At 35.0% G+C, this 22466-nt stretch overlaps 1 protein-coding gene and 2 pseudogenes across 1 annotated transcript; 2 read left to right on the top strand and 1 right to left on the bottom strand.

Moving 5' to 3' along the window:
• Positions 1-118: 118 nt before the first annotated feature.
• On the top strand, positions 119-8027 carry LOC128222634 (uncharacterized). The gene is made up of 3 exons (XM_052931728.1): positions 119-259; positions 4816-4971; positions 6015-8027. The coding sequence occupies exons 1-3, from the start codon at positions 214-216 to the stop codon at positions 6212-6214; spliced, it is 402 nt and encodes a 133-aa protein (XP_052787688.1). The 5' UTR covers positions 119-213; the 3' UTR covers positions 6215-8027.
• Positions 8028-8994: 967 nt separating this feature from the next.
• On the top strand, positions 8995-14528 carry LOC128221657 (uncharacterized; annotated as a pseudogene).
• Positions 14529-17577: 3049 nt separating this feature from the next.
• On the bottom strand, positions 17578-18330 carry LOC128221208 (P2X purinoceptor 7-like; annotated as a pseudogene).
• Between the last annotated feature and the right edge of the window lie 4136 nt (positions 18331-22466).

Raw genomic sequence — 22466 nt, 5'->3', positions numbered from 1 at the left:
GTTATTATGTTTAACTCATTTGAACTATTAATCAGAACAATATTACAAATCATATTGTTTTTATCATTGAACTCATCAAGCTGTTCATTTGTAAAGACTCAAATACTCATGCATGGAATGAATACGCGCTTTGTTGAAAATAGATATCGGTTTTGATTGCCCGTTTTATAGAAGTTTTAATTAAGTTTGAAGTTTATTTTTGACGAATAAAACATGGATTTTAAATACTTAGTTTGTTTGTTTTTCACAACTTGCACAGGTAATTAGTACGCTTTTAGTATTTGTTTCTATCCATGTTTACTTAAATAATTTTTTATTGTATCTTAAAACGTATGTGAGGACAGCGATTAAAACGCTGTAGTAATATATAATAACTGATGCTGTTTTCAGTGAATTATCAAATATATTACATCGTGTGAGCACCAGAAATTAAAGTTTCGTATTTGAACTTTCGGTTTTCACGGTAAGAAGTCATTTGGAAGCCGACTGAAACATACATTTTAGTTTCTGCATGAATAAAACTTTTAAAATGCTGTTATTTGTACTGAAATGCAAACGCGCGCTTAGTTTAGGATTTTATCAAGACGTTTAACAAAAAAATATATTAAGAAGTATTTTTCGAAACTGTATACGCGCAGATGTTTAATGTTGACAATGAAGAAGGTAAACAATTTAAAGCTGCACTGTCACATATTTACCGATTTGACAACTTTTTTTTGTCTTGGAATGTTCCATTTTTTGGGTAAATATCAGTTAACCAGTGATATAAGACTGCTGATAAAAGATCAGATCGCAGATGTTATATGTTATGGCTTAATGCGTTACTAACGGTTTAAGAGAAATGAAAAAAAATAAACATCAATTTTTGAACATAAATATACAAAACTGCTATCTGATTTTTGTCAGCAGACTTAAATCACCGGTTCCCATGCATTTTCGCATAACTTGTCTCGTTCCAAGCCAAAAAAAATAGAAAATGAAGTTTTCATAACATTTAATTTGTGAGATTGCAGCTTTAAAACAGAGAGTTCAGTCGAAATATATTTGACTGTTTTCTAAATGATATAACGCATTAACTTCTTTAATTAAACAGACTTTTGCTATTTTCATTGAGGCAGATACTGATCAATTGTTATATAGGGTAGAGAAAAAATGATAATGAATGCAGATATCTATCGACAACTTTTATGCAGGAAAAATATAAATGATAACGAACGCGGATACTTATCAACATTTATACAGGGTAGAATTAAATGACATTGCCATCGGATACTTATCAACATTTATACAGGGTGAAATTAAATGATAATGCTATCGGATACTCATCAACACTTATACAGGGTAGAATTAAAGGACATAGCCAGCGGATACTTATCGACATGTATACAGGGTAGAATAAAATGATAATGCAATCGGATACTTATCAACATTTATACATTGTAGAATTAAATGATATTGAAAGCGGATACTTATCAACATTTATACGGTGTAGAATTCAATGATATTGCAATCGGATACTTATCAACATTTATACAGGGTAGAATTAAATGATAATGCAATCGGATACTTATCAACATTTATACAGGGTAGAATTAAAGGACATTGCCAGCGGATATTTATCGACATTTATACAGGGTAGAATTAAATGATAATGCAATCGGATAATTATCAACATTTAGACAGGGTAGAATTAAATGATATTGCAAGCGGATACTCATCAACATTTATACAGGGTATAATTAAAGGACATTGCCAGCGGATACTTATCGACATTTATACAGGTTAGAATGAAATGATAATGCAATCGGATACTTATCAACATTTATACATTGTAGAATTAAATGATAATGCAATCAGATACTTATCAACATTTAAACAGGGTAGAATTAAATGATATTGCAAGCGGATACTTATCGACATTTATACAGGTTAGAATGAAATGATAATGCAATCGGATACTTATCAACATTTATACATTGTAGAATTAAATGATAATGCAATCAGATACTTATCAACATTTAAACAGGGTAGAATTAAATGATATTGCAAGCGGATACTTATCATATTTTTTACAGGGAGGAATCAAAGGAAATCCAGCGGTTACTTATCGAAATTTATACAGGGTATAATTAAATGATAATGCAATCGGATACTTATCAATATTTAAACAGGGTAGAAAATAAATGATATTACACGCGGATACTTATCAACATATACAGGGTAGAATAAAATTACATTGCAAGCGGATATTTATCAATATTTATACAGGGTAGAATTAAATAATAATGGTAGCGGATACTTATCAGCATTTATACAGGGTAGAATTAAATGATATTGAAATCGGATACTTACCAACTTGTATACAGGGTTAAAATAAATGCTAATGAAGCAGGACTTTTCAACCTTTATAACATTTTCCTGCTTTAAATATTGTCAGTGTCGATCATTTTCATATTCATTAGCAAGATATTGATATTTTTTAGTCTCAGGAAAAAGTTTTAATAACAGGTAATATGAATTCCCGAATAGGAAATATACATTATTATATAGTGTGCGATAATTTTGTTATTTTTATAGACCATGAATACTATATACCTGATTTGACATCGTCTAGATTAACTGATGACAAGGTTTATAATGAGTACGATTAAAAATTGATTGACGTTTGTAAATCATGTTCTTTGTGAATAGCCAACAGTAGAATAGGTCAAAATACTTCGACATTCTCGTTCATGAGTCACTTGGGCTCTATCGTTATATATAGTCTCTAACTGAACGATGGAACTTTTACGTGTATTGACACATTTAATGTCGATGTGTTTAGTGAGTGGTGTGATCATTGCTCACTGTCATTTGTTATCCAAAACAATAATGCTGTATGTTTTGTTGAGCCTTCATCCCAGCGTATAAGAGTACAATGGGGTGACGAATTTAAAAAAGATTTTCGCCGTTGGTTATTTGGCAAGCTAACTGACTTTAATAACGTGTTACAAAGATTTGATTTATATTGTGCCGAAAGTATTGAACATAGTGTTCATGATTTTATATGTTTAAAAAGGGGCGCTGCATTTTACAACGTTTGGTTTGACCAAACGTGCCGTGAGGCCAAATTGTTGTGCAAAAATGCTTTATATGTCTTTAATTGTGAGAAGAATGATAATAACAGATCAATTACAATTGGATATAATATAGCCTACAAGCGTGTAGTTAAACGTAAACGAAGAGTCTACGAAAACAGTAAAATAAAGGAAATTGAAAGATTGAGGCATTCTAAGCCACCAGATTATTGAAACTATTTTAACATAACATACCTTGTGCAAATAGCAATGTTTTTATGAATGATTTCTACAATTATTCTTCATCATTGCAAAATTATATAACTTCAGCTAAGAACCATGAAGCAGGCTGTTTTAGCAATTGTAGGTTCGAGGAACGAGATAATCCTACTACTTCTGAAGAAATAAAAAGGTAGTTAAATCACACCAGAGGGGTAAGGTGTTTGGTAAAAAATATTTAATGAGTATTTTATCGAGGCAGTTGATATTTTCTCGTCTCATCTAGTTGATTTATTTAATGCTATTCTTAACTCTAAACACTTTTTATTGGGGTGGTCGAAAGACATGATTGTTCCTGTATTCAAAAAGAATGATCCGAATAACCAAGTAATTGACGTAGAATTGCATTAGTAAGTTGTTTTGCAAAGATTTCTACCGGAAAATTAAATAAAAGGGTGACTGACTTGATCGAAAATAAGAATATACCAAGCGATTCTCAATTTTGTGTTTCGTAGAGGGTCGGTCTAATTCAGATGTTATAATTATATTAAATGCAGTTGTGCAAAAACTGTAACATGATAAGAAACTATTGTACTGCTCTTTTATTGACATGCTTTATAAAGCAGGAGTAGGTGGGAAAATGCTTAGAATTGTTACGAATATGTCTGCCATGTGAAATCATGCGTTAAAATGAAGCTCGTTTTCTGATTACTTTGATTGTGCTGACGGCCTTAAACAATGGGATATACTGTCCCCGATTTTATTTGCCGGTTTCTTCGATGATTTTGAGCTATCTTTACTATATGTCTGTATGCGGACTTACCTTAGATGATATTACTGTTATACTGATGCTATTTGCGGACGACATTGTGGTTTAAGGCAAAACTGTTGATGAATAACAAAATAGCTTACATTTGTTGCATGTTTGTTGTTTGTAATGGGGACTAGAAGTTAACATAGAAATGATGAAGATACTGGTATTTTGGAAAAAGGGCATTTTATGTGAAAATGAAAAATGATCATATGACAATGCATATCTTGAAACAGTTGATGATTTTAATTACCTTGGAAAATATTTTATCTAAACCGGATCTTTTGTTCTAAACCAAGAATCTATAGAAGAGAAAGGTCTGAAGGTTCTTTATGAAATTATAAATAACAAAGCATAACAACTTTAAGCCTAGCGTTCTATGTCCATTGTTTGACAATTTTGTCGGGGCCACGTTGAATCATGGGTCAGCAACATGGGGATCTTCAAATTCAAAAGGGATCGAGCGTATTCACCTTACATTTTGTAAATATACGCTTGATGTTAAAAAACAATTTATGCAAGATGGCCTATCTGCGAAATAATAGGTAGATACCCTCTTTACGTTAACAGATTTGCTATTTCTTTTTATATATAAAGTTTCGCTTTTTTATAGCAATATATCCTCACCATAAAACAATGGCTTACCTGAAAGCATACCGTAAAATAATTTTACATGAAACAAAACTATGCACATCAAATTGTGACTAGTTGCGTATTATTTATTTTCAGTGTCAGAGGTTCTGTCCTTGACCTGTTACCAATGCAATTCGATAACCACGCCGAACTGTAGGGACCCATTCAGCTCCAAAGGAGTAAATACCTCGGGTTGCATCGGCGTTTGCTCGAAACTAAAAATCAACGATGAACACTTTTTAATTGGGGGAGGTATGTATGTCCCATGATATTTTTTTAAAATATAATTGACCTACTTGGGGTCACCCAGCATGTTTCAATAAGGATATTTTACCAGTTACGTCATCTGGGTCTTTTGTGTTGTGACGTTGGATGTAACACGTTAAGCGTCTCGTAGGCTTTTATTAAATATGTGGTGTCTTCAGCTTCCTACTTCAAGCCAAAGGAGGCTGGTGACTGTACAAAGGCGGTACCGTTACGATCATAGCATAAAATGTCAGTTTTTTATGTTATAAAGATAAATAGGCAAGTAAAAACCTTCTCAATATTTAAATTCAACAAATCATTTAAATACCAGCCAACCACGACCCGTGGTTCCAGGCATACTTTTAATACCAAGATCAGGCAGTAATTCTTCAGAAATAGAAAACCGAATCATTGAAATGTCCATAACAATCATCAAATGTATAGCAAAATTTAGTAATTGACTTAAAATAACCTTTTCCAACGTTTTTTTCCACACGGAAAACTTCAACGTCGTGGTTCTGTATACTATAGTGTATGCCATATTAGCATTAGCATTAGCCACATTACACATCCAATGGGTTTTGACTGAGATTTCAACGACCTGTATAAATTATGAGATGTTGCAGGCAGGGAATCTTTTGGCTAGCTTTATTATAGAAACTCCTCAATTGGTTCATAGTAAGAATTAAACAACTAATGACCAATCAATTTACATCCCAACGTCTCCAAACCGAACAGTCAACATGGTTTATAAAATCGGCTGCTGCAGTTTAAACCTGTATTCTGTCTGTATTCCCGACGTCCCATATCCCATCCCGAAGCTGGAACCGGAAAAAAAACATTCATAAGTGCTTACTTAAATTTTTCAAGGGCTGGGTTGAGACTCAAACTAGGAGAATACCACAAACAATAACTGACTGAAATATTACGTAGGACACAATATATTTCTATATTTATTTATTATTGTGGCATCAGTATGTGCTACGAAGATCATTTAGTAACATCCGTTTCCAAACATAGTCTGACATTTTAACTTTTTGTACTTGCAGAAATTGTTAGGGATTGCCTACCAACCAGCTTCGTATATGGCGGTGATACTTGCGAACAGGCTTCCGCCTTCGGTTACTCCGGGGAACTCTGCATGTGTAACGCCAACCTTTGCAATGCAGCCGGCTTGACATCAGCTACCTGGAGTAGTATTGCCATAACAGCCATTTTCTTCACCAATCTCATTGTTTACTGGACGTAAATCTAAGCGTGAAGGAAAACAGATTTAACGAAATTTTAATATTGTTCTGCTGTGAAAATTCTAACAAAACATTATATACTCGGCCAGGAAAGGATTGTGACTTGGTACATCACTTGAAAATATGTAAAGCTTTTGAGATCTTATATTTTTTTAGGTTTATATCGCATCAAAAGAGGTTTTTAGCGATTATTCTGCTCCAAATTAAAAAGAGTTTCAAGTAAATGCCATAATTATCGTTATGTCTAAAGCACAAAGGGGTTAACCTGGAAAAGTGAAAATGTTCGTCGATTTGTTAGATCTGGCGCGTTTCGGTAAAAACGTCAAAACGTGTTGGCTCGATATCGCTTGGCTCGATTTCCTCGTTGCCTTGGAATTATGTTAAAGGATCAATTTTTATTAACTCTTAACCCGCTTGGTTCGATATTCGCGAGGCTCAAAGTATTTTGGCCGATCCCTGCGATATCGAGCCAACGGGGTTCCTCTGTATGTTCAACTGAAATTTGATCTCCAAATAGTCTTACAAAATGATAAAATCGTGAAAAGTCGCTTTGCAGCTGATATTTTGTAGTAAGGTACTAGTTGTGGCTTTGTTGACAGACACTACCCGTATCAAATAAAACGCATTGTTGCATGAATTTTTTTGCTGAGTATATCTTCTTTTGATATTTTTTTTAAATTGATAATTTTTACTTGTCTCATTATTTTTTCTCTTTTTTTTCATGAATTATTTTCATATGCGATTCTTGTTTGGTTGCATAAATTTTATTATGATAACTGCTCTTTAGAGGATATACTTTGATTGTTTTCCATGATTATGTGTGCAAGCTTGTCTGAGAGTATTATTATTGGTATTTATTTAATATTTTTTACAGAAAAACACATTTAATGACAGTATATTTTTATCCAACTTGCGCTTGATTAAACTATTATTCAAACGTTGTATAAACCGTTTGTGTCTAAAAACAGATGCATTTTCTTTAACCATGCGTGTGGTCAACGGTGATGTTTTATGACCATTTGCCATATAATCACAATAGCCATCGGTAAATTTTGCAGTATATAAGGATGGTTTATGTCATTCCAGTGACTCTTTATGTTAACTTTCTTGTAAGTTAATTAGCTCATAAGTAAGCTAGGGTAAAGTGTAACTTATCTCATGATAAATCGTGTGTTTATGAGCTATGGACTTTGATTACAACTGTGCTAAACCTATATACTATGTAGACATATGTGAGGTTATGGTTAAAACTCCCAGTGGCCTGTTATACCGGTGAGTTAATGTCTCACTGACAGTCCCAGGGCGGAAGTCCAATCAATTATCAGTATATCTAGTGTGCTGCGTTGGCTAGATGTGCGATTTTTGCATGTTTGTATCTCTCTGAGCAGTGTTAACATTGTGGTTAGTGACTTTTGCACTTTTACTGTGGGTTTAATTTAGTATTGTTTGGAATAAATAATTGTTGTGGTGAAATTTAATTTCAAATAAATGTCATACCAATTCAGACTGTATTCATTGTGTACATTAGTTTGTAAGGTAGTTAAGTGTACTGTAAGAGTTATCTGACCTTACATAGCAAAATATTAACACAAAGGAAAAGAAATATTATTACCGTTAACGTTTCGTCGACGACAAAGGTGGATGCATCGATTTCCATTCCATCCGGACAATATCTGCTCTACAATATCACTTGTTCAAACTATCTTATTATAGCCTGATTGAGCGGACGGCTGGAAGCGGATTTGATTAACCTTTGAATACGTTTCCTTGTAAGATACCAGTACTGTTTCCATTTTGAGAGGTCATGCGAAAGTATTCCTGTTGAACCCAAAATGTTTAGGGTGAGCAGCGGATACATATACCACTAGTTCACTCTTACGACGATCTTAATCAATGTTTTAACATAATGATGTTGAAACACATGACGACATGTCGAAAACGATGCGGATAAATATAATATAATTTTACTTTAGGGTGTTTTTTTTAAGTTGTGAAATTTCGATGGGCCGTAACGGTTTTCCGGCACGACCCGATCACATATCGATAACCACTACTTAATCTATGCATATCCATTGCAAAAGGCGTTGCAGTCTATATTAATTCATTTTATTGTATTTTTTTTATTTCAATGATATGCAACAAACTGAGTGCATTAGAATGATCCGTTGTCCTTGATAATACATGCATTTTAAAGAGAATATTAGCAATATGTATGTTTCTTACCTTTATATTTGAAATACTGCATATTGTTTTGTATGTGTGTTTGTACTTTGTTCATTGAATGATTTCCAGCATAATAAATAGAGGATCTGAAATGAGTGTTTATTTTGTATCAAATTTATTGAACGAGTTCACTTTAAAACGATAAAAACGAGGCTTTTTTAACATAACTCAATTACGGTGGAAATCTAAGTCAAATTTTATTCAATACACATTCTCGTGTCCTAGAGCGAAGAATTTACATTAAGTGTTACACATGTTTTAGGATGCCTCATCCACAGGAAGGAAAATAGTACAACATATTTTCAACAATAAAATACATAATTCATGTCTCAATTATCAATCGATTTTCAAAGGTTTCCCTTAAAAACAAAAAGGACATATATCAATCCATTTAAATCAAGCAAATTATAGTTAGAGCAATACCACAACTGCGTGACGTCATTAGTAATCACACGAGTGTGTACATGTCATTTAGCGGTTGAAGTTTGAAAATACTGTTAGTCAGCATCACAGTCGCTTTCAGTAGTGCGAACTCGCTTTCCAGCTGTTGGATTACATCATGGATGTTTGTCATTTTGATGGATATGCACAGTGAGTTTTACCTCCATGAATTGGAGCAACAAAATGTTGTAAAGGTATTACAGAAAAAGTGAGATTTCATGTGGAATCAGTGACTGTGTGAACTTGAGCCTTGCTGGCGAACTGTGTGCATAGACTGAGCATTGTACATGTATTTTCATTGGAGTACAGGATGTTGGGTATTTCCTTGTGTTGATTTGGATTTATGTGGCTATGGTTGTTTAAAGATGCAATTTTCTTGTGTCCTGATTTTTACATAATCTGGTTCGCAGGAACATTGTTGTCATTCATGATTCAATTCCTGGACGAGGTATTTTCTGGCGCTTTGATCATGGGTCGTTTGACTGCAGTTCTTAAGTTTTCATATAGACAGTTCATTTTTTATTATGAAATACAGAAATGATTCATCTGCAAAAAGAATAAGAACAACATGTTAGAATATGTAAAAACAAGCAATGCCAACAAATAGTATTGTAATTAAGGGGGATTGGTAGTCATCATATGGGTGAATGGTTGGTTTGTTGCAAATGTTATCCAAGTAAGTAAATCTTGGTACAACTGATCAAAGTAAGGTGTAAAGTACTGACCATACCCCTCTTTACCCCTCAGCCTGTACAGTTTGAGATTATACTTTTATTAGTCCTTTCCTTCTCAAATAAGCAATCTTTTTATGCATTTTATGTCTTTATATTTTTGTTTCAGCCCTCCTTATTTGAAGGATTGTCCAGATGTCTCGTATGAAGAAATTGAGCTTGATAGGGATATTGTGGAGATGGTTGAAGACAGCGATGAAGAAGATCTGACTGATTTGATTGATGGAGTTAATCACATACAATCAGATGGTGACATTGGTGTTTTATGTGGAGATGATACTTTGCTCGTTTTCATGGACCAGCTGAAGATTCTAGCCAGCAGAGCAGTGCCTGCATGCAGAACCTGTAAATCTCATGAGGTGGAGATTAAAGACACCTACAAGGGATCAGCTGTCTATCTTGAATGGGTAAGTTTACACAGCATGCCAACACATGACAAAACATGTCATTTTTAGCTCGACTATTCGAAGAATAAGGAGAGCTATACTACTCACCCAAGCGTCGGCGTCACCCCTTGGTTAAGGTTTTGCGTGCAAGCACACATAGGTTAATATCTCAGCAACTACTTCAGGTATTGCATTGAGACTTTATTCAATGGTACTCAACCCTCCAACCTAATTAATTAACCAAGTTTTATAACTCTACTTTGCATTTAATGCCAATAATATGCCTTTATTATTTGACTTAGAAATTCTGGTTAAGGTTTTGCATGAAACCACTTTTAAGTCAATGCTTCAGCAAATACATCATGTGTTGCATTGTAACTTTACACACAGGCTCCCAACCATTTAACCTTCTTTTTTAATCAAGTAAGATAACTCTATCTTTTTATTATATAATTTTTCCCCTTTATTATGCGACTAAGAAATTCTGGTTAAGGTCTTGCATGTTAGCTCACATAGGATAATATCTCAGCAACTACTTGATGTATTGTATTGAGAATTTATACAATGGTATTCAACCACCCAACCTAATTGAATAATCAAGTTAGATAACTGTGTTGTGCAAATAATGGCCCTTTATTATTACACTTAAAAATTCTAGTTGAAATTTTGCATGTAACCACATTTATGTTAAATATCTACGCACATCATGTATTGCATTGAAATCTTATTTAACAGTGACCCATGCATGTTTCGCCAAAACTTTTCAGTCCTTTCACTGAAAAGCGGTGGAATAGTCGAGCGCGCTGTCTCTGTGACAGCTCTTGTTTATAATTTCCAATTCGTATTTTAAAGCTGCACTCTCACAGATTTACCATTTTGACAACATTATTTGCCTTTGAATGAGCAAATCTTTGTGTAAATATCTGTAAACCACTGATATAAGATTGCTGACATAACAGCAGATCACAGATTTTTTAAACTTAAGAAAGAAAAGTTGTGCTTTGATTGTTTTTGTCAGCAGTCTTATATCACTGGTAACCATGCCTTTCTTGCATAAATTTGCTTGTTCCACAACAAAATATTTTTTTTAACAAAGGGTTCAATCTGTAATAGCGCAGCTTTAAAAAACACATAGTAAAAGGCTCATGTCACACCCTTCATGTTTATAAGATTTCACTCGAGACATAACATGAACATAATCAAGATTTTTTACATGTTCATGATTTTAAATTGTTCGATTTTGCTTAGTTCTGTGTATGCCCTGATACACTTTAGCCTCAAATGTTGTCACTGATCAACAAAACTGAATGTAAGCTTAGTTTTGTTCATTTTTTCAACAACCAGGTTTGTAAAGAGGGTCACAGCAATGGCCGATGGTGTTCCCAGCCCCTTCTGAATCGCAGAGTGCACAGTGGCGACTTCCTGATATCTGCCACTACAGTTTTGTCAGGGAACAACTTCAGCAAACTGAAGCTTTGGGCTGATATGCTTAAGTTAAAGTTTCCTTCAGAACAACAGTTCTTCCGTGTTCAGGGGGCTTACTTGGTACCAACAGTTGACAGTTACTGGCAAGAACATCAACAGGATCTAATACAGTCCTTTCATGGCCAAGATGTCATAGTTCTTGGTAACTATACAATACATTTTATGTCGTTTTATGTCACTCTATGTTTTTTTGGCTGTCTGTTTCAATTTGATTTTTAGCTTCAATGTTTCTATCAACACTATTAAAAATTGCCATGAATATCTAATAAATATGTGCACAAATGTTTTATCTTGATTTATGCATATAAATAATCTGACAGAAACAGTCTATATCTGAGACAATTACAACAGTCAATCCTTTATTTGGGCCAGTGAAACAAACCATTTAGATTGTATTACCCTAATTTTTGGGAAATTTGTTAAACATGATTAAAACACAAGGATTTCAATAAAAAATGCATATCACTTAACTTTCAATTTTACAGTTAAAGGGTATGTTGCTTAATTTAGACATGTGGCAAAAAAGTAATAAGGACACACACATAATGTCCATATGTATTCTGCCTTTTCAGGAGATGGACATAATGACAGCCCAGGCCATTGTGCCCAGTACTGCTCCTACACCTTGATGGAGAATGATTCCAAGAAAATTCTAACCTTGAATACCATGGACAAACGTGAAACTGATAGGAAATCTGCTGCCAGAAAAAAGCACTGAAAGCCTGTCTTGAAGAGCTGCTGGACAAAGATGTTTGTGTAAAGGAGTTGATGACTGATGGACATTTGGGAATCACTGCCATGATGAGTAAGAAATTAAAAATTGTTTTTAATGCGTCTTAACAAAGCTCTAAATGATTTATAAAGCATTATCTAGCGGTTCGCTGCTTATATGTTCCAAGTGTTTAAGTTCATTTAATGTCAAGTTTAACCTTTAAAGTAATGTATGTTCTAACTCGATGCTATTTCTATAACTTTATTGATTGTATGACATTTTCAGGTACAGATTACAAAGAGCAGAAGGGTATTTTCCACTCGCATGATATTTGGCATGTGGCCAAAAATTTAGGCAAAAAACTGACGAAGGTAAATACAATATAAGTTTGCTCAATATATACATGCATTTATTGACTCATATAACTAAGTTTGAATTTCAATTGTTATGTATTGATAACATTATTATCTTATAATATTTTCCTTTCAGCTCTCTCTTTGAAGAAGGACAACCGCATCCTGAGAGATTGGATCAAAGACATAGTGAACCATTTCTGGTATGCATGCAAGGTTGCGGAAACTGAGGCCCAGTTTAAGGTAGAGACTGCTTAAAATGTTTTTCCTCTGTGATCACTTTAAAGAGAGATACATGCACAAGATAATTTGGTGTTGTCGGATCAAAAGCCTTATTGACAGCTTTGTTCATTTTAATGCATTGTCAGTCTAAAACAGATCTACCTGGGCTCCATTACCAGTGCATTCCTTAGTTTTGCTGCAAGCAACTGACAGCTTACCCACTTTTATTAGCACTGGGAGATAAGGTGAGTCCTCAGATTATTTGATCAAAATATCATGGTGAATTTTGCACATCAGGCTCCTGAATGTGCTAGCCGTTACCGCATGGTAATTTGTGCAGTTCTTTCTTGATGTGTTACATGTACTTTATTTGTGTTTGGATACTGAGAAAAAATAATGATGGCAAATGAATGAAATTAATCATAGATAAAAAGGTCAAAGAAAAAGTTGTGTTGCAGAAAAACTCATGTATCTTGGTGAAATTGAAATTCATAGTATTTTTCAGAATGTTAAGCTTTTGTTTTCTATGTATTCAGGGAATATGGGTGAATGTGCTACACCATGTCACAGATGAGCACGAATGGCTCATATCTTATGGGGATGATGGCTGTAATGAATACCACCACGGTCCACTGGCTGCAGAAGATCTTGACAAGCCATGGCTGCGCAGGATAAAAAATGCTGCAGTTCTGAAGGACCTTTCTTCTGTGGTGATGGACAAACGTCTACTAAAGAAAGTTGCCTACTATCTGAAGTTCAGGTAAAAAAAGTTCACTTCATTTTCATTACCTTATGATTAGATCCAATGGCCAATGACCATACAATTTAAACCTTTTCATTTTAACCGACATAGCCTCTGAAACAACTGGGCAGCCTCTATAATTATACACTTTCCATGTAGCATCTGTGGCATGACCCAGAACTGTTCACATAGTTCTGACATAAAAGCCACATTGTTGTATATATATGGTTGAACAATTGTATATAAATATGGTATCTGATTTTCCAGAAGCACTGCAGAACTGGAAGGCTTTCACCAACATCTTTTGATGTATTGTGCAAAGCGCTTCGCCTACACACCACCTGTGTACCGAATGAGAAATTTGTTAGCTGCACTGGATCATAACCTGCATCAGGATCGCTCAGTACAATTCAACAAAAATGGATCAATGAGGTATGCCATTAGATTTTGCATAAAATTCAGGGTCATTCAGAATGTAAGATTTTAACAAATGTAATGTTTTTTCTCATTGATCAAAACCAATATGGAATAAACATGCCTTTTTATCAAAATCAAATATCACAGCTTTAATATTTGATGGAGTGAACCAGAGTAAATTTGCTTTCATAGCAAAAGTTCACTTACACAATTTAACATGCTAATCATTTTTTTGAATGCGTTTGTGAACTGACACTTCAATCATTATTCTTACAAGCATTTTACTCCCACTGCCTTGCATGCTATCCATTTGGCCCCTGTATCATTCTGGTTTTGTTATGACTAACTTTGCAGATTGAGACGGGTATTTAACAAAAAAAAGCGGTCGACGGTCAGTGTATCCAGTTAAAGAACAAAAAAATACCAATATATAAGGACAATGCTGAAGAGGTCTTTGAGACTGAGACTGGATGACCGGGTTGGGATGAGCCAGAAAAGGGTGCTGGAGGAGGGGGACCCCAGGCGGAATTCAAAGAATCTGGCCCAACTACCCCCTAAGGCCACAAAGGAGATCGTTCTAGAGCAGAAGTCACGCTTTAAGTGAAGACAATGAACATTTGATGTTTTGAGGCAATGACGAAAAGGGCAGGAAGTGTAGACATAGATAATCGTGCGGACAGAATCTGAACCTGTATTTGGTTTTTACTAAGAGACAATTATAGTTATTGCTTTTTGATCTCATTTTTATATTGTGTGAAATAAAGTCAGATAAAGCTGTTCTCCTATAGAAATCATTTAGCTATGACTACTTGTAAGAAATTGTGTTATTATGCCCCCCCCCCCCTTCGAAGAACAGGGGTATATTGCTTTGCACATGTCAGTCCGTCGGTAGACCAAAGCTTGTCCGAGTGATGACTCGACAATTCCTTGAAGGATGGGCACCAAACTTGACCTGAAGATAATGATAAAAGGATATTAAAGCTTGTCCGAGTGATTAATCACCAATGGCTAGACCTATGGTCATCAAACTTGACATTGAAGCTGGGCCTGACCAGTAGATGACCCCTATGGCTTTTAGGGATCATCAGGTCAAAGGTCAAGGTCACAGTAATAATTTCTGCACACATGGCCCTAAAACTTGTAGGTTGGGTGTGATCAGTAGATGACCCCTATTGACTTTGGGGTCATCAAGTCAAATGTCAAGGTCACAGTGACCTTGAAAGCAAACTTGACAATTCCTGGAGAACTTGACAGGAAGGTAGGGCCTGACCAGTTGCTGACCCCTGTTGATGTTGGGTTTCATCGGGTCAAAGGTCAAGGTCACAGTGACCTTTCACTTGAAAAAGGTAACAAAGCTTCTCCCAGTGATATCTCAACAAAGCGTAAACCTATGATCATCGAAATGACTAGGGGATTGGGCCTGACCTGTAGATGACTCCTTTTAATTTAAGGGGTCATAAGGTCAAGGTCACAGTGAGCTTTAATGCAAAAAGCTTGTCTGTGTAATAACTTGACACTGCCTGCACCCATGGCCCTAAAACTTAATTTTGAGGTCCATGCATATTTTATTAAATTGCCCAAATATAATCCTGACATAATGGCGCTTGGGGGGGGGGGCATAATGTTTGACAAACATCTCTTGTTTTACTAGTTTTAATTATTACTACCAACTTTAAAACTGATACCATAGAATTTCTAAGCTGCACTTGGCCAAATAAATTATATTATTTATTGATACCCCGACCTTCTGCAGACAGTTATAGTTATTTCAGGGAAACCTGATTCCTTCATTCATTGCTTCCAAGTCATGTTTGTTAGCTTTTATTTATTTCGTTTAGTCATGTCCAAAATTTGTTATCATTTATGCAAGGTGCAGTGACTTTTGTCATCCAAATCAAATAAGTCATTGTCATAATTCAACAATAAGTCATTCTTCTAGTTAAAATGACATGTCATTTGGTGTCATGATCCAGGGTGTGAAGTTTAGCATATTGCCAAACACCTAAAGTAATGGCTCCTTATTGCTCACTGTGATAAATATGACCCGAAATCCACTGAAAGCACTTTTATTTTGAGTTGAGACACTATATATTTGGTCAATAAATTATTGTCAGGAAAAATCTAAATGCTTCTAGATAATAGCATTTTAATACTCCATTGATCCACTGAAAAACAATTTTTAAGGCAAAAAGTAGTTGAAATATTTTATTTTCTATACAAGACTATACTACACTTCAAAAAATGTAAATATCTTTACAAAAGAAAGATTTCCAAAGTTAACTGAAACGAATAATCTTGTTCAAGAATAAAAACAAACACAACACTTAACTGAGCATTTGTAGAGGCAAATTAAAACAAGTTTGATTTACTTTATACACTGTACATAAAATACTTCAATAATGTACATGTGGTTAATGGAAAATCTTATGTACAATGATTAAAGGAACTCGCTCATGTTTTTGCAAAAATGCACTTTTTTAGTATGAAGAAATAAAGTGTCATCAAAATCAGTTCATTTTGTTCCTTTATTACAGCTTTGTTGTTGTGTGATTGGTTTATTGACATTATCATTGGATATTATCAATTCAGTGTTAGGATATCAAAATATCAACTTCTTTGGTTACTTCCTTGTGGCCTTGTGGTTAAGGCATCGGTTTTTCAGACTTGATTGGCGTGGGTTTGCACTTTATTTCAAACAAAATACTTTTATTTATACTTTGAAGATATTTGTTTTGCAATTCCAATACTATAGAGAAAAAATATGATAAAACAATTTTCTAAACCCATAACAGAGAAAACTAATGTTTGGTATAAAAGATGAGCAAGTACCTTTAGGGTCATGCTGGTGCAAAACAACAAGTCGGTTGTAATGTGTAAAAAAAAAGTGAAAAGAAAGTGTATGTACATGGCACATGGGAATCTCAAAGTCAGACAAAGTAATATCAATAACTGTTATTCAAAGATATTGAAAGTGAAATTAAAGCTGCACTTTCAAAGATATACCAATTTTACAACTATTTTTTTTTGTCTTTGAAAGAGCGATTTTTGGCACAAATATCTGCAAACCAATGATAAAAGATTGCTGCCAAAAGATCAGACCACAGATTCGTATTTCCCCTCCAAAATTAATGTTTAATGGCTAACCCGTTACTAGCGGTTCAAGAAAAAATGCATTAAATATCTTTTTTTAGCCTAATATAGAATTTGCGAAAAAAACTTCTTTACAGCCTTATATAGCAAAGAATGCCTCGTTCCAAGACAAACAGTAAAAAAAGTTGTGAAAAAGTTCAGTCTGTGAGAGTGCAGCTTTAATGATTGAAGGCAAAGTCAACATAACATAATGGCATTATGAAAAGGAGAGCAAAGTGTCACAGAGCAGATCTGAAAAAATAGCAATAATTATGAAGAGCTGATATAAAATGGTATGCATGATTATTTTTTGAAATAGTAGTTAGTTTGTTTGAACAATAAACCTTTAACCTGACTTGTGATGTTGTGACTTTGCTGATAATTGATGATCCTTTTAATACAAAACAACTTTATGATTTCCAGCATGGTCTCAGACAAATATAAGATTCATTTTCAACAGAAAGATATTCAAAAGTAAAGAAATTAATATTGTTACCATAGGATGTTATAGAAAGACTACAGGTTCAATTTTAGATTTATGGAATTATAAATGGCTTTTCACATAAATAAGAAAAAAAAGCAGCAAGCTGTTTCCATAACTCTAGCCGAGGCGACTGCGAATATATCCCTTGTACTGGCCAAACGGATCAGGAAACTTGTCCCTGATTCGCCAGACACAGCATGAAGGAATCACCCTCCTGTCCCCAGCCCCAAGCCTTCCATAACTCAAAAGTGTGAATTGGCGGTAAGCCTGGTGTCTGTTTGCCCTCATAAGGTCAACGTCATCTTCAAACACAAGCAGGTCCCTCCGGAAGATGCGGGCCAGGGCAAGGACTCTCTCATGTAGGATAAGAAGGTCAAAGGTTATAATGGAAAATATATTTCTTTTTTATTGGTACACATACTAAACATGAAATACAAAAACAATAAAATGATTAATAAGGCATTAAAAAACCATATTCTTTTACTGGATTTGCTATTTAAATATGAAGTAGACTTGATCGTGAGAAAAATACTATTGCAACCAATGACAGGAAACACTTACTGGGTAAAGAGAAAGGCACTTGGCCTTTCCGCAGCACCGCCTTTCAGATTGTGTGGGCATTTCTCGACACCTCCCGCAAATGCATCAATTTGGAACAGCATCACCTGGTTGAGGGTGATATCCTCCTGGCTGGCGTGCGGCTGGCTGCATCACATGCATCATGAGGCGGGGGTCAAAATTGATGGCTTGGCAGAGAATATCTGCCATTTGCCGCTTGGTCAGTCGACCAACCTCAGCCTGTAATTAGGTCATGTATACAATTAAAGGGGACACCCTTTTTCACATTACTCTACATTGATTTTGAATTTTCTCATTATAGAATAACATTGACCAGATTCAACTTACTGTTGTCTCAAACAGTTTTAACATCACTAGTCAAGAATATTTATGACATACCCTCATGGTTTCCTGTTGTTTTTTTCAAAAGAACCTGCTCTTCCTCAAACTCTTCATCATCATTCTTTCTTCGCCTTGCCGAGGCAGCAGGGGCTTTCCCCTTTCCTTTCCCCTTCCCTCGGCTGGCACCTTTTCCTTTTGGCACTGGGGCTTGTGGCTCTGAAATGGAAATAAAGAGAAGGTTGCATATCAGTTTATTATCATCACTAATTCAATTTGGTCAGCAGTTTCCTTTTAATAAGGGTTTCATTTTCTCTTTGAAAGTAGCATGCATATTTTAATAAGTTTACAGAATATATGAGGATATTAAGATCTTTGAAACCAGTTTTGTAACTTAAACCATTTAACCTTGTTTTTATTAAACCTGGCTTACATTTGATACAATGATACTAAATGGCACTGGCAGGATGCTGTTGACATGTTGACATTGAGTGTTTTTGTGTTCCAGTCATTATTGGTTTGAAACCTAGTGAACACACCTAGCTCCGCCCAGTCTCAGGTTCACTTCCATAGTTATCGCAACCATCTCTGGCAGTCATTGTTTAAATTTTCTAATAAATTCTACTGAAACCATGCACAGTTTTTGTATGAATAACATTTGAGGAATTTTACTGATATTTATGGGTCATACTTTTCCTTTCCTTAGATGGTCCCGCGCAGGGCTCTTCAAGATGCCTCTTTCGTGAAGGGCTTTGTGTAGATGATTCACTTGAAGGAACTGGGGATGCAAGATATTTAAAATAATCATTTTTGTAATGTGTTTGAGTAAAGAAGTCATCCATAGCAAAAGACATTGCCTGGTACATTAACAAATCATTTTTTCAAATGGGTGCTGATCCAGTTAAATAAGGGTATCGGATACCGTAGTTTTTCTCTAAAATATTCAACAACAAACTAAACTTCATTTTCATTCTGCTTACAATGTTGAATTGCAAGTTAAACATTACATGGGATTGGGAGTAGAATAAAAAATGCCTTTGTTATTGGTCCCAAATCTAACACATTCTGTTTTGAGGCCTTTACAAAATAAAATCAGAACAAATAAAAAAAATCAGTAATAATGTGCGAGAAGTTAATTTCAAGTTTTGCATATAAACATGCTGCTTTATTGACAAACCGCAAGATAACAAAGTTTAAACTGGTGACGCTTTCGGACACTTCCGATTACTATTCACTTAGACGCTCACGAATATTCACGAAAATCAACGTTTATAGTTAAAAATGAAAGCTCAAATTAATTATTCTTTATATAAACTTCAAAAATACAATACAAACAAAATACAAATATTTACCGACACTGACGATCTGTCCATTTTCTGTCTTTTTGCGTTTTACTTTCGTGAGAGTTGTCGTTTCGCTTTATGACTTCCGGTTGGCATAAATTATGCAAATTAGCATTTTCCGAATACGAACGGAAGATGGCAGGCGATTCGAAAGTACATTATTTGTAAGGAAGAGAACCGTAATTTATCATGGAAATTTAGCTCCGAAACAAAATGGACATAAAGTGGTTAAAAAAGGATTACAAAGTGTGTTTTTTGCATTAGTTAATTGTGTTTTATAGTATGCATTCATGTCTGATAATTTGAAGACCGAAAATTCAAAGAAAAATAAGAAAAATAAACGGAAAGCAAATTCTCCTTTGGACAATAGTGGTCAAACCGGTTATAGCAATAAACATGTACCGAGCGCCCCGGAGATAAACAAGAGAGTTAATCTAGGCCAATATAATGGTCATAGCGGTCAGTACATTGGTCCCTGATGTAATGAAAATCTGAGCACAATGAACAACTTAATGACTTCACCTATTATGAATATGGCACAGAATTTCCCGTACATGACACCGGGTCCACAAATGTACCAACCGGCAGGAGCGAGTGCCACACCCAACCAGCCGCCACCATGGGCGACGACGATATTAGAAGAAATTCAGTGTCTTAAGCAAGCGTTGCCAAAAATCGACAACATCGACAAGACAGTTACTAGGATAAACGCAAAGGTCATAGATCTTGAACAAAAAGTGTCGGACCTGGATAAGCGGGTAGACATAATAGAAGCGTCCTGCCAAACCATGAGCGACATAGTAGAACAAAATAAAACTATTTTTACAGAGGCAAAAACTGATCTAAAAGAAACAAAAAAGAACATTAGCCATATAGAAAATGGTCTTAAATCTGTGCAAGAACAAATGGACGACTACGCAAATAAATCACTTGAAAACAAGGCACGAGCAATGAGGGACAGTTTAATGTTCTATGGGTTTGAAGAGGACCCAGGGTTGGCAAAGAAAGAAGCAGGTCTCAACTGCGAACACTTAGTTAAAGATTTTCTTAATAAATATATGGAAGAAGAAAGGGTCCGGGAGATTGTAGTTGGCAATGCATATAGGGTAGGAAAGGATTCAACACGAAAACCACGGCCAATAGTAGTAAAATTCCATTATTATAGGCAGAGAGAGGACGTTAGAAAAATGGCGTACGAGAAAAGGGACGACATTAAAAAAGCCGGTTACGGAGTGGGGATACAACAGCCCAAGAAAATCCGGGATGCCAGAAAAGCATTGTATCATATACAAAAGGAGGAAGAACGGAAGGGAAAACGGACATATTTCGTTGGTAAAAAGTTATTCGTAAACGGGGAGGCGTAAAACGGACCGGTGCCACGAGCCACGGACGCGCGCGCCGGGGGACAGCAGACGAGAGGGAGAGCCCAGACGACTACACACTAGGGGCGTCGTAGGAAAGATATTAACATTATATCATGGAATATAAATGGACTTGGTAGAACACTTGGTGATACTGACTTTTTGGACATTATTTGTGAATATGATATAGTTATTTTAACAGAGACATGGTTATCAGAAAAGCACACTATAAATCTAGACATAGGAAATTTTTATTATGAGCATTTATTTGGTACTAAGTCTAAAAATACAAGAAAAGGTCGTTTTAGTGGGGGTATCTCCATTTATTTTAAGGAAAGTTTAAGAGATATGATTTCAATTATTGAAAGGCATAAAAATGGTATTCTGTGGATTAAGATATGTAGAAGTATCCTTTCAGGAAACGAAGCTTTATATATATGCAGTGTATATTTACCACCAAGTAATTCTATTATTTTAAAACAATTTGATATAGATTTTTTCGATCTAATTGAACAGGGAATCGAAAAATATAGCACTGATGGAATAGTTGCACTAAATGGCGACTTTAACAGCCGCACTGCGGATGAAATTGACTTCTTAAATTTTGACTATTACATAGACAATGAGGAATTTGACAAATGTTGACAAAAGTTCCAAACAGAATAAGTAAGGATAAATGTTTGGACAATCACGGCAAAAGGTTACTAGACTTATGTAAGGCATCAAACCTTCATATAGTAAACGGTCGATTACATAAGGATAGTAAAGTAGGCGACTTTACTTTCCATAATACTAACGGAAATAGCTTGGTAGACTATTTTATCATAAATTATCGATATTTCTCTTATTTGAGCGATTTTGAAATACTCCTCCCTACAGAATTTTCTGACCACTCGGCAATTAAAGTATGTTTGCAGGGTATTTGTTTTCAAACGGAAGCTAAATCACGTGATCTATCGGATATCCCCAGTATACACATCGCGTGGGAGGACGATAAGCGTGATTCATTCATAAATTTACTACAGTCGCACAGTAACGGATTAGTCTCATTGTGTGACAATATCGACAATACAAACATTGATGACTCAGTTAATTCATTTACTGAAATACTGCTAAATTGTGCAAAAAACACTATGGGTAAAAACCGAAATACGGTTAATGATTGTAATACTGCTACTACTGCTACTACTACTAATAATAATAAGAATATAGCAAACAAAAAGAAATGGTTTAACTCAGAGTGTTACAATGCTAGAAAAGCATTTAAGGAGGCTCGAAATAGATTCGTAAAAAATAAAGACAATATCCAGTTACGTCAGGAATACTTT

Source organism: Mya arenaria, chromosome 16 (genome assembly GCF_026914265.1).
Source record: "Mya arenaria isolate MELC-2E11 chromosome 16, ASM2691426v1".
In the NCBI taxonomy this organism is placed as follows: Eukaryota; Metazoa; Mollusca; class Bivalvia; order Myida; family Myidae; genus Mya; species Mya arenaria.
This window is presented reverse-complemented; position numbering and strand designations above follow the sequence as displayed.